General features: G+C 45.1%; 1 protein-coding gene and 1 pseudogene across 2 annotated transcripts; one reads left to right on the top strand and one right to left on the bottom strand.

The window, feature by feature from the left end:
* Positions 1-1049: 1049 nt before the first annotated feature.
* LOC139159918 (zinc finger protein 84-like) lies at positions 1050-12311 on the bottom strand. 2 transcript variants are annotated; one of them, XM_070737376.1, is made up of 2 exons: positions 12284-12311; positions 1050-4053 (listed from the first exon to the last, which is right to left on the bottom strand). In XM_070737376.1, exon 2 carries the CDS (start codon positions 3318-3320, stop codon positions 1860-1862), a length of 1461 nt encoding a protein of 486 aa, XP_070593477.1. In that variant the 5' UTR covers positions 3321-4053; positions 12284-12311; the 3' UTR covers positions 1050-1859. The 2 variants fall into 2 exon arrangements, with proteins under 2 accessions (XP_070593477.1, XP_070593476.1); XM_070737375.1 differs by lacking the exon at positions 12284-12311 and adding an exon at positions 10876-10959.
* Positions 12312-13577: 1266 nt separating this feature from the next.
* LOC139159966 (zinc finger protein 208-like) overlaps positions 13578-16842 on the top strand; it is a 74464-nt pseudogene continuing 71199 nt past the window's right edge.

Genomic DNA, 16842 nt, shown 5'->3' with positions numbered 1-16842 from the left:
TTCCCTCGATTTTCGCGGGTTCGAACTTCGCGAAAAGTCTATACCACGGTTTTTCAAAAATATTAATAAAAAAAATACTTCACAGTTTTTTCCCCCTATACCACGTTTTTTCCCGCCCGATGATGTCATATGTCATCGCCAAACTTTCATCCGCCTTTAATAAATATTTTTTAAAATAAACTTTAATAAATAAACATGATGAGTAATAATCTAAATGGTTGCTAAGGGAATGGGAAATTATAATTTAGGGGCTTAAATTGTTAAAGGAAGGATTGTGATCCTATTCATAGCCAAAAATAGTGTATTTACTTCCGCATTTCTACTTTGCGGAAATTCGACTTTTGCGGGCGGTCTTGGAATGCATCCCCTGCGAAAATCAAAGGAACACTGTAGTTCCTTAAAATATTTTACCACAATTTCTTTTTTTGCCTCTATTGTAAATTGTTTATTTCCCTTATCTAGGATTTGTATATATCATTCTTCTTCTTCTTCTAGAGTTTTTGTTTCTTTTTTATTTTTGGCTGTTTTGTAATCTTTTTGAATGTCATGAACTACATTGAAATTGCCAATGATGCATGTATTTCGTCTTCCTATATGTCTCACTCGTTCTTCTAATTTTTTATAGAATTCTCTTTGATTTGAATTTGTAGCATATATCACCATCTAGACTATCTCTTTATGTCATTCCAAGGATTTCTAGCCTGTGTGAATCCTCTGGTGTGGCACCAGTTGGGAATACCGACGGAAACATTAGCCACAATCAGGACATTTAAATGGTTTCCATCCAGTGTGAGTTCTCTGATGGGTTACAAGGTTGGAATTCGCACTGAAACTTTTTTCACAATCAGGAAATTCAAAGGGTTCCTCTCCTGTATGAGTCCTCTGGTGTTTTAGCTGACTGGAATTGTAACTGAAACTTTCCCTACAATCAGGACATTCAAAGGGTTTCTCTCCTGTGTGAGTTCTCTGATGGGTTATGTTCTGCTGGCGTGTCTCAACCACCCATAATTACAGGGTAATTAGTCCAGAAAGACACACACCACACTATAGAAGGAAAACCCAAAAGTCTTTATCAACAGAAAAAGCTCCCCTTTTAAATGTCAAAGGGATTTTCTGGTACACACAAGGCACAGGTTAAATGCAATCCAATTTCTCACCCAATAACTGGGAAATTGAGTCCAATTCTAAAGTCCAGAAAGTCCACACACAATCTTGAACAGCAAAAACCACGATCTTGACGAAACAATGAATCAGATAAACTGCTATGAGGCTAAAACACCAGGCTGTTCTTTTATCTCTAGCACTAATTACAGCAGCCCCACCCAAGCACAGGTGGCCTCATTTATCTCCTGTAATAATCCTTCAGTTGTTGTCTCCTATGCATCACTCTACGCATGCTTGGATGTGTCATAAATTCTTGTTCAGAATCCAGGGATGGTAAGGATAATTGATCTCCTCCTGGGCTGTCTGCCAAACTCCCCTCTTCCCTGTCACTCACGCTTCCTTGGTTAGAGGAGGCTTTGTCGGCAGATTCTATCGGGAGCAAAACAGGCCTGTGGCATGTGGATGTTTCCCCCACATCCACATCCACATTCCTTGGGGAAGGAGCTGGGCCAGAGCTAACCACAACAGGTTATAAGGTTGGAGTTCGCACTGAAGCTTTTCTCACAATCAGGACATTCAAAGGGTTTCTCTCCTTTGTGAGTCCTCTCATGTTTTAGCAAGCTGAAATTGTAACTGAAACTTGCCCCACAATCAGGACATTCAAAGGGTTTCTATCCTTTGTGAGTCCTCTCATGTTTTAGCAAGCTGAAATTGTAACTGAAACTTGCCCCACAATCAGGACATTCAAAGGGTTTCTATCCTGTGTGAATTCTCTGGTGTTTTACCAGGCTGGAATTGTAACTGAAACTTTTCCCACAATCAGGACATTCAAAAGGTTTCTCTCGTGTGTGAGTTCTCTGATGACTCCTCAGATGAGAATTCTGACTGAAATATTGGCTACAATCAGGACATTCAAAGGGTTTATCTCCTGTGTGAGTTCTCTGATGGTTTATCAGGGTGGAATTCTGACTGAAACCTTTCCCACAAATAGGACATTCAAAGGGTTTCTCTCCTGTGTGAGTTCTCTGATGGTTTATCAGGGTGGAATTCTGACTGAAACTTTTGCCACAAACAGGACATTCAAAGGGTTTCTCTACTGTGTGAGTTCTCTGATGATTCTTCAGATTGGACTTGAAACTGAAACTTTTCCCACAATCGGGACATTCAAAAGGTTTCTCTCCTGTGTGAGTTCTCTGATGACTCCTCAGATTGGAATTCTGACTGAAACATTGGCCACAATAGGAACATTTAAAGGGCTTCTCTACTGTGTGAGTTCTCTGATGATTCCTCAGATTAGACTTGAGAGTGAAACCTTTCCCACAATCAGGACATTCAAAAGGTTTCTCTCGTGTGTGAGTTCTCTGATGACTCCTCAGATGGGAATTCTGACTGAAATGTTGGCCACAATCAGGACATTCAAAGGGTTTATCTCCTGTGTGAGTTGTCTGATGGGTTATAAGGGTGGAATGCTGACTGAAACCTTTCCCACAAATAGGACATTCAAAGGGTTTATCCCCTGTGTGAGTTCTCTGATGGTTTATCAGGGTGGAATTCTGACTGAAACGTTTTCCACAAACAGGACATTCAAAGGGTTTCTCTACTGTGTGAGTTCTCTGATGATTCTTCAGATTGGACTTGAAACCGAAACGTTTCCCACAATCAGGACATTCAAAAGGTTTCTCTCCTGTGTGAGTTCTCTGATGACTCCTCAGATTGGAATTCTGACGGAAACACTGGCCACAATCAGAACATTTAAAGGGTTTCTCTACTGTGTGAGTTCTCTGATGATTCCTCAGATTAGACTTGTGACTGAAACTTTTCCCACAATCAGGACATTCAAAGGGTTTCTCTGCTGTGTGAGTTCTCTGATGGGTTATCAGGCTGGAATTCTGAGTGAAACTTTTCCCACAAAGAGGACATTCAAAGGGTTTCTCTCCTGTGTGAGTTCTCTGATGGTTTATCAGGGTGGAATTGTAACTGAAACTTTCCCCACAATCAGGACATTCAAAGGGTTTCTCTCCTGTGTGAGTCCTGTGATGACTTCTCATATGGGAATGCTGACTGAAACTTTTCCCACAATCATAACATTGAAAGGGTTTCTCTCCTGTGTGAGTCCTCTGGTGTATCATCAGGTGGGAGTTGAGACTGAAACTTTTCCCACAATCAGGACATTCAAAGGGTTTCTCTCCTGTGTGAGTCCTGTGATGACTCTTCATATGGGAATTCTGACTGAATCTTTTCCGACATTCAGGGTTTCTCTCCTGTGTGAGTTCTCTGGTATCTCATGAGGGCAGAATTTGCAGTGAAATTCTTCTCACAATCAGGATAGTCATACACCTTCTCCATGGTGTGAGTCCTCTGGTGTATTACTAAGTTGTCCTTTTCACTAAAGCATTTACCATATTGGGACCGCTTGTAGGGCCTGTCTCCTGTGTGGGTCCTTCCATGAACCAAAAAGGAAGAATTCTGACCCGAGCTTTTACCACACTCAGATAATTAGTATGGCTGTTGTCCAGAGTGGATTCTCCCCTGCATAATCACTTGTCATTTGATGTCTGCTTTTCTCAATATGGGCCCATCAATGGAGCTTTTCAGCCACTGATATTCTTAAGAAGGTCAAAAATATGTGTGAACGTTTCTTTGTGATGCTTTGATTTAAGCACTTTTCTTCCTCTCAGGGCAAGGCCTCCATTACTGTTTGTCCTATGTGCTTATCCAATTGACCTATTCCTCCTCATCAACTTCCAGATATTTCTCTCTTTTTCTGAAATGGAAAACAATCTCCAAGGATCTTTTTCTGTAATGTTTGTTTGAGTTCTGCATACTCTACTTTTTCCAGCTCGAAATTACTGTTGTGTGGGTTTTCTGAATGGAGAATATTTGCTTTGCTTTTCGATGTTGCTTGTTATTTTCAGTTGTTCAGTGTGGCTTTATTGGCATCATCTTTGTCTGTAGAATTTAAAGAAAATGTAACTTTTATTGTTTGTTGCAAAGATGTAAAACACTTTTATTGTTTGTTGCAAAGATGTAAAAAAAGAAGTATACATTACAATGAAAAAACAAACATGGCATTAAATTAGAATAATCTCTTACAGTAATTGTGACACATTTGACTATCGGGATCCAAGTTCCATTATCCGTGTAATCATTAAATTCACCTGTTGACTTGTGTCAGTTAGAAATTCCTGGCTCTGCAGAGGGTTATCATCAAATATAGTAATGTAAAAACAAATTACACACTATTTCTTTAATAGCTATGAAGAGACTAAGTAGTAGCCCAGTGCTGCTAATCAAGCATTCTTGATGAATTATCATCAGTAAGCATGACTGTGTTTATAAAAGCAGAATTTCTAGGAGTTTGCTGATCTCTGTCACTGAGGTTGTGTTAAATGGCAAAGAGGAAAGACGTCAGTGGGGACCTTAGGGAAACAATTGTTGCTGCTCATCTGCAGTGCATTCAGAAAGTATACAGACCCCCTTCATTTTGTCAATTTTGTTATACAGGAGCCAGATTCTACAGTTGTTAAAATTTGTTTTTTTTCTCATTAAGGAGAAAAAATCATAATGACACCTTAATGACAAAATGAAAACAGAAGTACTGCTTAACATAATTGACAAAAGTAAAGGGCCCCCCAATACTTTCTGAATGCATTGTATGTGAATGTTCCAACACTGGAAGATTTAAAGAAGAGATTGGACAACCATTTGTCTGAAATGGTATAGGTTTCCTACCTGAGCAAGGGTTTGGACTAGAACAGAGGTCCCCAACCTTTTTTGCACCAGGGACCGGCTTTAAGCTAGACCAGTTTTCCATGGCCCGGTGGGGGGGGGGAGCTAGCTGTCAGCGGCGCCGTAAAAGGGGCGATCAAGAGAGGAATGGGTGAATGAATGGACGGAGGGTGGGAAGGAAGGAAGGAAAGAGGGAAGGGACAGGAACAGAAGAAGGGTGCAAAGGAAGCAAGGAAAGGTGTGAAAGGGGAGAGTAAGAGAGGAAGGAGTGAAAGAAGGGAATGAGGGAGGAAAGAAGGGAGGAAGGAAAAGGAAAGCAAGAAATGGAGGGAGGAAAGGAAGGAAGGAAAGAAAGAAAGAAGGGGGGAAGGGACAGGAACAGAGGAAGGAAGCAAGGAAACTTATGAAAGGGGAGAGTAAGGGAAGAAGGTAGGAAGGAGAAAGAAAAGAAGAAATAGAGGAAGGGAAGGTAAAAGAGAGAAAGAAAAAGAGCAAGAAAGAAAGAAAGAAAGAAAGAAAGAAAGAAAGGCAACTTCAAAGAAAGGCTCACTGAGCATCTCTCACTCTCTCTCTCTTTCTATCCCTCTTTCTTTCTTTCTCTTCCTTTCTCTCTCTCCTCTTCCTTTATCTCCTCTCTCTCTCCCTCTCTCTTTCTCTCCCCCCTCTCTCCCCTTTCCCTCTCTCTTTCTCTCTCTCCCTCTCTTGCTATCTCCCCCCTTTCCCTCTCTCTCTCTCTCCCTCTCTTGCTATCTCTCCCCCCTCTCCCTCTCTCTTTCTCCCTCTCCCTCTCTTTCTCTCTCTCTCCCCCTCTTTCTCTCTCTTCTTGTCACTTTCTCTGTCTTGTTTTCTTTCTGTCTCTTTTGCTTTCTCTCTCTCTCACTCTTTCTTGTTTTCTTTCTCACGCTCTTTCTCTCTCTTGTTCTCTCTCTTGCTATCTCTTTCTCCCCCCCTTTCTCTCACTCTCTCTTTCTCACTTTCTCTCTATCTTGCTGTCTGTTGCTATCACTCACTCTCGTTCTCCGTTCTTCTCAGCGGTGACGCGCGCACGCCCTGCCCGCCTCACCTTTGCGAGAGCACTTTCGCCCCGGGCTCTCAGCAAGGGGGTTTGCAGGAGAGGTGGGGCCGGCGAAGGTGATATTCAATGTCGGGGGCGCACAGGCGGTTGCACGCGCTCCCTATCTCCCTGCTAGCCCACTCGGAATATTCAAAATAAGAAAAGCCTTCGCCGGCAAAGGTTTTTCTTATTTTGAATACTCCGAGTGGGCTAGCAGGGAGATAGGGAGCGCGTGCAACCGCCCGTGCGCCCCCGACATTGAAGACCTCCGCTGAGAAAAGCCTTTGCCGGCATTTCCTCTCGGCGTCAAGGAGGCGCAGCGGCGGGCGGAGAGAGGGAAGGAGGGGGCAGCGGCGTCCCTCCTGGCCTTGGCGGGCCGCCCGACCCTCCCCACCTCCTGCAAACGCGGCGGGCGGCGGGGGGAGAGCGAGGAGCCGGTTCCGGCGGGCGCGGGGCTTGGCTGGCTGGCGGGGGGAGCGCCGCTGGTGGTGCGGAAAGGCCGAGGGGGCCCTGGCGCCGCGGACCGGCTGAAAACCCCCAACGGCCCGGTGCCGGTCCGCGGACCGGCGGTTGGGGACCTCTGGACTAGAAGACTTCCAAGGTCCCCTTCAACTCTATTACAGTAGTCCCTCGCTATACCATGCTTCACCTACTGCGGCTTCACTTCATCGTGGGTTTCTGAGGAAGCCGATCGGCAGATTTAAACAACCCGCCGAACTCAATCGGCAGGGTTTTTTTAAAAAAAAGATATCTAAAATTGTAAATACTGTATTTAAATACTGTATCTAAAATAAATACTGTGTGGGAAGGGTTTATAAACACTTAAAACAATGAAAACTTACCAAACAATTACAATATAAATACTTAAATAAGTACTATCAGTTGATAAATTCCCCATCGCGGATTTCACCTATCGCGGCCGGGTCTGGAACGTAACACCAGCGATAGGTGAGGGACTACTGTATTCTGTTATCTGGGAAGGGTTATAAGACTATTTCAAAGCAATTAAACTCCATCATTGTACATTTCACATTCATAAATGGAAAAAATTCCAGATAATTGCCAATCTTCCCAGGAGTGGAAATTCCAGTAAATTCAGCCCAAGTTCAGAACATGTAACGCCCAGAGAAATTACAGTGATCCCCCGCTCGTTGCGAGGGTTCCGTTCCAGGACCCACCGCAACGAGCGGGTTTTTGTGAAGTAGCGCTGCGGAAGTAAAAACACCATCTGCGCATGTGCAGATGGTGTTTTTAACTTCCGCAGCGCTAGCGAGGAGCCGAAGATTGGGGGCGGCGCGGCTGTTTTAAAACGTCGCCGCCGGCATGGGGGGCTTCCTAGCAGCCCCCCAAACCCGGGTTGGGGGTCCGGGGGGTGCTGGCAAGCCCCCCATGCCGGTGGCGACGTTTTAAAACAGCCGCGCCGCCCCCCAATCTTCGGCTCCTCGCTAGCGGGCAGGCAGGCAGCGGACAAGCCATTCGCTGGCGCTCGCTCTCGCCGCTTTCGAGCTGAGTCCTGAAGCGAATTCGCTTCAGGACTCAGCTCGAAAGCGGCAAGAATGAACGGTGTGGGCGGGCGAAGGGCGGGCGGCAGCGAGGAGTTTGCGTGGGCGGTGGGGAAACTCCTTGCTGATGCCCGCTGCTCGCCCTCCCGCCAGCAAGGGGGGGAAGACCCAGGGAAGCCACCCAGCAGCTGATCTGCCGGGCGCCATCTACGCATGCGTGCCCATAGAAAAAAGGGCACGCATGCGCAGATGGTGTTTTGACTTCCGGGTTGAAAAATCGCAAATTACCCTGTTCGCAATGGTCGGGGACGCAATAACCGGGGGATCACTGTACAGCAAATCCAGGCATTACATCTCTGGTTTTACAGGCCTCAATTAGCTTGTTAAATGTTAACGTTAATGACAGTATAATTAGAAAAAGGTTGAACAAGTATGGTTTGTTTGGAAAGGTAGCCAGGACAAAGTCTCTTCTTCCTAAAATGACCTTACAGCAAGACTTCTGGAACACTGTCCTTTGGAGAGACAAAACCAAAGTGGAGATGACAAAGTGGTTCATGACAAACTACTTCTAAAACTGAAATCCTATGGCATCTCAGGATCCCTACATGGCTGGATAACTGCGTTCCTATCAAACAGACAACATGAGCCGGGGTGGCGCAGCAGGTAGAGTGCTGTACTGCAGGCCACTGAAGCTGACTGTAGATCTGTAGGTCAGCAGTTCAAATCTCATCACCGGTTCAAGGTCTTCAATCCTTCCGAAGTGGGTGAAATGGGGACCCGGATTGTGGGGGCAATGTGCTGGCTCTGTTAAAAAGTACTATTGCTTATATGTTGTAAGCTGCCCTGAGTCTAAGGAGAAGGGCGGCATAAAAATCAATCAATCAATCAAAGAAACAAACAAACAAATAATATTATATCTAGTATCGAATCCTATTCCAGTAAAAAGCGGCTTACCCCAAGGCAGCGCACTAGGGCCAATAATCTTCATAGTCTATATAAATGACTTTTGTGATCACATTACAGGCAACTGTGTTTTCTTTGCCGATGATGTAAAACTTTTCAATGCCACTGATAACACAGCTACTCTCCAAAAATATCTTGACTTTGTGTCTGAATGGTCAAACATCTGGCTACTCCAAATCTCAACCAAGTAATACTCTGGCAGAAAGAATCAGAACACCAAATACAAGCTGAATAAACAAGACCTTACAGACAACCCTCACTCTGTAAAAGGCCTTGGAATACTCATATCAAATGACCTAAGTGCCAAAGCCCACTGTGACAACATCACCAAAAAGGCTTCAAGAGTTGTTAACCTAATCCTACATATCTTCTTCTCCGGGTAATCTCACACTACTAATCAGAGCATCTGGTCACCTTACGTCAACTTAAACACGACCTATGCACAACCCATAAAATCATCTGCTACAATGTCCTTCTTGTCAACGACTTCTTTTTTAATTAATATTTTTATTGATTTTTATAATATAAAACACACACACAACATATAACATGTGCTCAGTGATCCCACCACCCAAAAATCAATCATACCCCTCCACCAGTTGGGAGTATTTCTTGTATAAATCATTTAAACCCAAGAGTGAAATATTTCTTTACATATTATAGAGTGTTTCTTATAGCTTGGTCTCTGATCCTACTCGCCATATATCGTCTTACCTTGTCCCATCGCCCCATTAGCTGTTGCAAATCAGTTTCATTCATCAAATTCATCCTTTTATCCATAATCTCGAATTGAATGTGGTCCACCATATACCTATACCAATTTTGCATTATCCATTTTATCGCGTCTTTCCACCCCAAGACTATTAACGCCTGAGCGCTATCGCTTCTTGTTTTATTTCTCTACATTCTCCTATCTCACTAGAAACATAGAAGACTAACGGCAGAAAAAGACCTCATGATCCATCTAGTCTGCCCTTATACTATTTTCTGTATTTTATCTTAGGATGGATATATGTTTATCCCAGGCATGTTTAAATTCAGTTACTCTGGATTTACCAACCACGTCTGCTGGAAGTTTGTTCCAAGGATCTATTACTCTTTCAGTAAAAATAATATTTTCTCATGTTGCTTTTGATCTTTCCCCCAAATAACTTCAGATTGTGTCTCCTTAGTTCTTGTGTTCACTTTCCTATTAAAAACACTTCCCTCCTGAACTTTATTTAACCCTTTGACATATTTAAATGTTTTGATCACGTCCCCCCTTTTCCTTCTGTCCTCCAGACTATACAGATTGAGTTCATGAAGTCTTTCCTGATTCTTGTAGCCCGTCTTCGGACCCGTTCAATTTTGTCAATATCTTTTTGTAGGTGAGGTCTCCAGTACTTTTTACTAATACTGCCATTTCCTTAGTAATTGTCCATCTTATATTTAATATCCTATTAATATCCTCTTGCACTTTTGGCCAAAAGTTCTGTACCACTGGGCATTCCCAGAGCGTGTGCATAAACACTCTTGTTTTATTTATTTATTTATTAAATTTGTATGCCGCCTCTCTCCATAGATTCGGGGCGGCTCACAACAGTAATAGACCAAACAATGTACAATACAAATCTAATAATTAAAATTAAAAACCCATAATTTAAGAAAACATACACACAACATACCATACATAAACAGTATAGGCCTGGGGAAGTTATCTCAGTTCCCCCATGCCTCTTGTCAACGACTACTTCAGCTTCAACCACAACAAAACATGAGCACACAACAGATACACACAGTAAACCACTCCAAACTCAACTGCAGGAAATACAACTTTAATAACTGAGTAATTAATGCCTGGGACTCACTACCTGACTCTGTAGTATTATCACGTAACCTCCAAAACTTTACCCTTAAACTATCCACTGTTGACCTCATCCGATTGCTAAGAGGTCAATAAGGGGCGTGCATAAGTGTATCAGCCTGTCTACTGGTCCCTGTCCTAATGTTTCTGTCAGTACCACGTATGCTACTATGTTGGGTTACAATCAGGGGGGGGGGGGGCTATTGCCCGGATGGGGGGGAAATGCAGTGGGTAGCGAAAATAGATAGAGTCTGCTTAATACAGGGATGGCACACCATCAAGAAATATTGTCCTTCTTGGCTAGACTTGGAAGTAGAGAGAGCAGATGCAGATCGGTCCAATATTGTTGCCAAGAAAATAGCAAGTCCATAAATAAGTAAAGAGAATAACAGGGACCTTGGAAGTTTTACAGTCTAATCCCTTGCTTAGGCAGGAGACTTTATATCATTCCTGATTAATTGCTGTCCAGTCTCTTATTTAAATCCTGTTCTAGCAGTCAGAACTTCTAGAGGCAAGTTGTTAAAGCTGGAGCACCAGTGGACTCAAATTTTGGGGAGGGAAGGAACATGTAGCAGCAGCTCACATGCTTCAGCCCAACTGCCTCTCTGCTTCCACATCATGGAGGAAACCAAACAGCCCGACTTGCTCCCAGCCTCTCCTACGATCTGCCCTCAACTCACCTTCCAGATGCTGTTTCCACCACGGGAAGAGCACAAAAGCCACTAAGCACGCAGCTTTCCTCCCCCCATGAGTGAGATGGAAGGAATTCCTCTCCTCCTAGCCTTTCTAGCAATGTTATACTCGATGGTTTTAACTCCTTTAAGCTCCACCCGTAGATGTATTAAGGGCTTTCTACTGGTTGGTACGTGACTGCCATCTCCTAATACAGTGATGGGCAACCTTTTGAGCTTGGTGTGTCAAAATTCGCCAAAAAACCGAGCATAACTTGGGTGGTGTGTCACCTTGAGAAAAAAAACATAATTTTGTGATATTTCTACCACAGTCAAAGCTTCACTTATTTACTGAATAGTTTCCTACTTTCAAAACCCCAAACAAGTGATCCACCAGGACACACACATGATTTACTGTGTCTGGCACACAAAGTAATATAATAATTAAGGGAACATGGGCAGGAAGTCATATATCCTATGGATGCCTCTATCTTAATTTATTGCAAGTAATGTTGATATTGAACCTAGATCCAAAATAATTAGGGTGCGAAAGGAAAAGAAATTCGAAGTCACGGAAACTTTTTCAGCTTTTTCAAGTTTTTGTTGCCTTCTAAATGTATTAGACTACAACTCATATGAACATATCATTTTGGGATTATAGGAAAAGTAGCCCGATATTTCAATAGTCCTCCGGGAGTTGTGTGGCATATTAAATTAAATTAAATTTAAAAATACAAAAAAAAACCCCTTTAGATAGAGATTCTTGTTCTATGTATCGTGTATTTGTACCAATTCCTCAGCTTTTAATTTTTGAACTCTTTGCATAGATCCTGCCCTATAAAGAGAGTCCAAATGTTAATATGTCAGTCCAATTTACTGGCCGTAGTAGCCATGCTATCCACACATTCTCTTCAGAGAACTTGAGAGGAATTTTGCTTTTGAAAAATTCTTCCATTTCTGGTCCATCTTGCCCAGTCACACTTTTTTGTTTTGGAGGGGGGGGGAGAAATATTACAAAACTGGCTTTAAAGCTCTGATATTTCAATGAAGGTGGGAGGGCCCCTTTTCTTCTGTTGCAGCAGCCCCCGCCCTCCTCATTCGGTGGGGGGGAGGGTGTCCCCGCAATCCCCCTGCTCTTCCACAAACCTGGCAAGGGAGACAGGACAGAAAAACAAACCCCACCGCGGGCTGGTGCCTCCCATCACCTTCCAAGGCAGAGCTGTCAGCCCCCAGCCGAGTAGGCGCCGGGGGGAGGAAGCCAAGGGATAGACCTGAGCGCGGCGTCTACCTTACCCCACTCCCCCCACCTCACAATGACAAAAGACATGAGGGAGGAAACCCCACCGGGGGGGGGGCTGAGAGAAGAGAGGAAGGAGCCCCCCTTCCAGGCTTCATCCCCTCAACGAGCCAAACTTACAATGGTCTCCGCCATAGTCTTGCCGCCGTTCCGACCCTCATCCTGCCCCGGCTCCGGCAGCTCCGCCCCTTATTACCCGCCCTCTTCACTGCTCATGCGCCGCCAATATTGCCGAGTCACCGTTCCCGCCCGGTAGTGCAGGAGAAGCAACAAGGTTCCGGGTAGAAAAGTTCCCGCCCCGAAGAAGACGCAGCTTTTGCCTGCCTCTCTCGCCTGTTCTCACTCTCGTTCTCTGGCTCCGTCTAGTCAGTTTTTCCGGCGGCCGCGTGTCACTGAAAATGGCTACGCGTTTCAGTGCTGACACGCGTGTCAGTGGTTCGCCATCACTGTCCTAATAGCTGGCAAAAGAACGTGCTTGTTCCGCCTCTATCTAACGCAGCGTTTCCCAAACGTTTTCAGTCCACCGCCCCCCGGGGGCTACAAACTCATCCTCAGTGCCGCCACCCCCTTCAGGTTGGTGAGGTTTGGTGGTCAAGTGACCTGGTGGGCGTGGCCAAAATTTAAAATGTGGCGAAACTCTTAACAACAAGCAATCAAAATTTTTGGATCAATTGTGATAAGTCTTTTTCTCTTTCTTTCTTTCCTTTCAGTCTTCCTTCCCTTATATCATCTATCTTTCTTTTGCCTTTCTTTTTTCTTTCTTTCTGTCTTCCTTTTTTACTCCCCACCATCTTTCTTTCTTTCTGTCTGTCTGTCTTTCTTTCTTTTTTCTTTCTATTACTTCCTTCCTTCCTTCCTCCCTCTACTTTAGAAAGCAACCTCCCCCAAGGCAAATATCTTGTGACAGGAACCAAGAGATTCTCCTAAAATTTCTCCAAATTACTCACCAACTCCCAAGACAGGGAAATATTGACATAGAGTTTATGGCTTATAAAACGGTTCCATGTGTAAAAGTATATCTGGATGAGACAAAGTGAGGGTGTCCCTGAATGTGTGAATGCACATGAGAAACACCCAGTTCCTACAACCGTTCCTCGTATGTTTTACCTCAGACGTTCCCAGAAGCGATTAGAACAAGTTACAGGGAGGAGATATTAGGAGGTGAGGAACTAGTTAATCAATTACCTCACATCTGGGTGTGAATGGAAGAAGAAGCTGAATTGAATTGAAAACACGGCATTAGATAGAGGCGGAACAAACACATTCTTTTGCCAGCTATCGGGAGATGGCAGTCACATACCAGCAAATAGAAAACCCTTAATACACCTATGGGTTGAGCTTAAAGGAGTTAAAACCATCGAGTACAGCATTGCTAGAAAGACTGGGAGGAGAGGAATTCCTTCCGGATCTCTCATGGGAGGAGGAAATCGGCGTGCTTAGTGGCTTCTGTGCTGTTCCCAGGGTGGAAACTGCATCTGGAAGGTGAGTTAGGGCAGATCGTAGGAGAGGCTGGGAGCAAGTCGGGCTGTTTGGTTTCCTGCATGATGTGGAAGCAGAGAGGCAGTTAGGCTGAAGCACGTGAGCTGCTGCTACATGTTCCTTCCTTCCCCCAAATTTGAGTCCACTGCTGCTCCAGCTTTAACACTGGTGGCTGCAATTTTCTGCTGGTGAGATTTAAAAAGTCTCCTTCAAGTGAATAAAGAGTGAGGGTTGTCTGTAAGATCTTGTTTATTCAGCTTGTATTTGGTGTTCTGTTTCTTTTCAGCAATGTGTAGGACAGAGCATTTCTTGGTTGAGATTTGGAGTTGCCAGATATTTGACCATTCAGACACAAAGTCAAGGTCTTTTTGGAGAGTAACTGTATTATCGGTGGCATTGAAAATTTTTACACTGTCAGCAACGCACTTGCTTGTAATATGATTGCAATGGTCATTTATGTACAGTACGAAGAGTGTGGGTCTAGTACACTGCCTTGCAGTACACCGCTGTTAACTAGAACAGGATTAGATATGGTTCTCTATCTAATTTTGACAACTTTTTGTCTGTTTGATAGAAATGCAATTATCCAGCCATGTAGGGATCCTGAGATGCCATAGGATTTCAGTTTTAGAAGTAGTTTGTCATGAACCACTTTGTCATCTCCACTTTGGTTTTCTCTCTCCAAAGCAGTGTTTCCCAACCTTTTTTGAGCCGCGGCACATTATTCATATTTTCAAAATCCTGGGGAACACTGAACGGGGGGGTGGGGGGGTGGCTAAAGGAAAGTTTTGACAAAAAAAAACTTCCTCCATTTCGCTCTATTTCTCCCTCACTCTTTCTCTCTCTTCCTTCCTTCCCTTCTTTCTCTCCATCCCTCTTTCTTTCTTCCTCTCTTTTTTGCTCTTTCTCTCTCCCTCCTTCCCACCCTATATGTCTTTCTCTCTCCCTTGCTCTCTCTGCCTCTCTTGCTATCTCTCTTTCATTCTCTTTCTTTCTTTCTTTCTTTCTCTCTGTCTCTCTTTCTCTGTCTCTCTTTCTCTCTCTCTTGCTAGCTCTCTTTCTCTCTCTTTCTCTTTCTCTGTCTCTCTCTCTCTGCCTCTCTTGCTATGTCTCTCTTGCTCTGTCTCTCTTTCTCTCTCTTCCTTTCTTCTCTGCGGAGGCCAGCGAAGGTTTTTCTTATTTTAAATGTTCCGGGTGGCAGGGGGATGCGGAGCCCGCACGCACACCCCCCCGACATTCCAAATTCTGCTTCAGCTGTGAGAAGAACGCCTGCCCCGCCTGTCCTGCAGCCCTTTCGCTGACAGCCTGGGACAAAAGCGCTCCGTGAAGGGACTGCAAAAGGGGCCGGGCGGGCATTAGCAGCCGGATGAGGAGGACGAGAAGCCGCTGCAGCCACCCCCAATCCCCCCCCCTTCCCTGGGTGCCTTCCAAAGGCCCCTGGAAAAAGGCAGGAGGTAGCAACAAGGCGCGAGGACAAGCAGGCAGCTTGGCGGAGGGGAAGCGCTGAGGGGCTCTCCTCCTTCCCCACCCCCGCGCTTCTCTCCCGCCCTGGCTTTTGCTTTGCCCGCAGATTTCCCCGCAGTTCAAAAGGAGGCAAGAGGTGGCCTGGATGAAATTGCGGGGAAATCATGGGGCGAAGCAAAAGCCAGGGCGGGAGAGAAGCGGGGGGGGTGGGGAAGGAGGAGAGCCCCTCAGCGCTTCCCCTCCGCCAAGCTGCCTGCTTGTCCTCGCGCCTCGTTGCTACCTCATGCTGCTCTCACCATGGCTGCGCGCGGTTCCGGTGCCCCTGGCTGAAGGTCGTCCTGTGGCTGGTCTGGGGCTTTACGGTTGCTTCCTGGTTCCCTCTCCTCCCTCCGCCTGTGTCTACCGCCAGCGCCTCATTCCTCGGAGCTGCCGCTTCCTTCCAGGCAGCCCAGCCACGCTGCCGTAGAAAGTGCAGAGATTATTGCCGCCGCCTCTGCCTCCACTCAGGGAGCCACCGTGGTTGAGCTGAGGGAGAGGAAAAGGCGCGGTGACCACGGTGGCTCCCTGAGTGGAGGCAGAAGCGGTGGCAATAACCTCTGTGCTTTCTACGGCAGCGTGGCTGAGCTGGACGGAGGGCAGCGGCAGCTCCCACTCGAGGAACCCACGGCAACGGGCGACGGCTTGGTGGGAGGCGACGGCGGGAGACACAGGCGGTGGGAGGAGAGGGAACCAGGAAGCGACTGTGAAGCCCAAGACCATCCACAGGACGACACTCAGGCAGGGGCGCCGGCAGCGCCCCGCCCAGCTTGAGCTTCTCGCGGCACACCTGGCCATGTCTCGCGGCACACTACTGTGCCGCGGCACACCGGTTGGGAAACGCTGCTCCAAAGGACAGTGTTCCAGAAGTCTTGCTATTTGCTCAGATGTAACTTTGCAAACCTCAGTTGTGCTGTAAGGTCATTTTAGAAAGAAGAGACTTTGTCTTGGGAACCTTTCCAAACAAACCATACTTGTTCAGCCTTTTTCCAATTATACTGTCATGAACGTTAACATTTAACAAGCTAATTGAGGCCTGTAAAACCTGAGATGAAATGCCTGGATTTATTGTAATTTCTCTGGGCATTACAGGTTCTGAACTTGGGGTGGATTTGCTGGAATTTCCACTCCTGGGAAGATTGGCGATTATTTATTTATTATTTATTTTATTATTTAGATTTGTATGCCGCCCCTCTCCGCAGATTATCTGGATTTTTTTCCATTTATGAATGTGGAATGTAGAATGATGGAGTTTAATTGCTTTGAAATAGTCTTATAACCCTTCCCAGATATCAGAATAACAGAGTAGAGGGGGACCTTGGAAGTCTTCTAGTCCAAACCCCTGCTCAGGTAGGAAACCTACACCATTTCAGACAAATGGTTGTCCAATCTCTTCTTTAAATCTTCCAGTGTTGGAACATTCACATACAATGCATTCAGAAAGTGTTTGGAGGCCCTTTACTTTTGTCAATTATGTTATGCAGTACTTCTGTTTTCATTTTGTCATTATGGTGTCATTATGATTTTTTCTCATTAATGAGAAAAAAAAACAAATTTTAACAACTGTAGAATCAGGCTGTAGCATAACGAAATTGACAAAATGAAGGAGGTCTGAATACTTTCTGAATGCACTGCAGATGAGCAGCAACAATTGTTTCCCTAAGGTCCCTACTGACATCTTTCCTCTTTGCCCTTTAACA

Source organism: Erythrolamprus reginae, chromosome 2 (genome assembly GCF_031021105.1).
Source record: "Erythrolamprus reginae isolate rEryReg1 chromosome 2, rEryReg1.hap1, whole genome shotgun sequence".
NCBI lineage: Eukaryota > Metazoa > Chordata > Lepidosauria > Squamata > Dipsadidae > Erythrolamprus > Erythrolamprus reginae.
This window is presented reverse-complemented; position numbering and strand designations above follow the sequence as displayed.

Excerpts from the sequence above, each read along its gene's own strand:
- LOC139159918 (XM_070737376.1), bottom strand. The coding sequence starts at position 3,320 with ATGAAGAGTCATCACAGGACTCACACAGGAGAGAAACCCTTTGAATGT.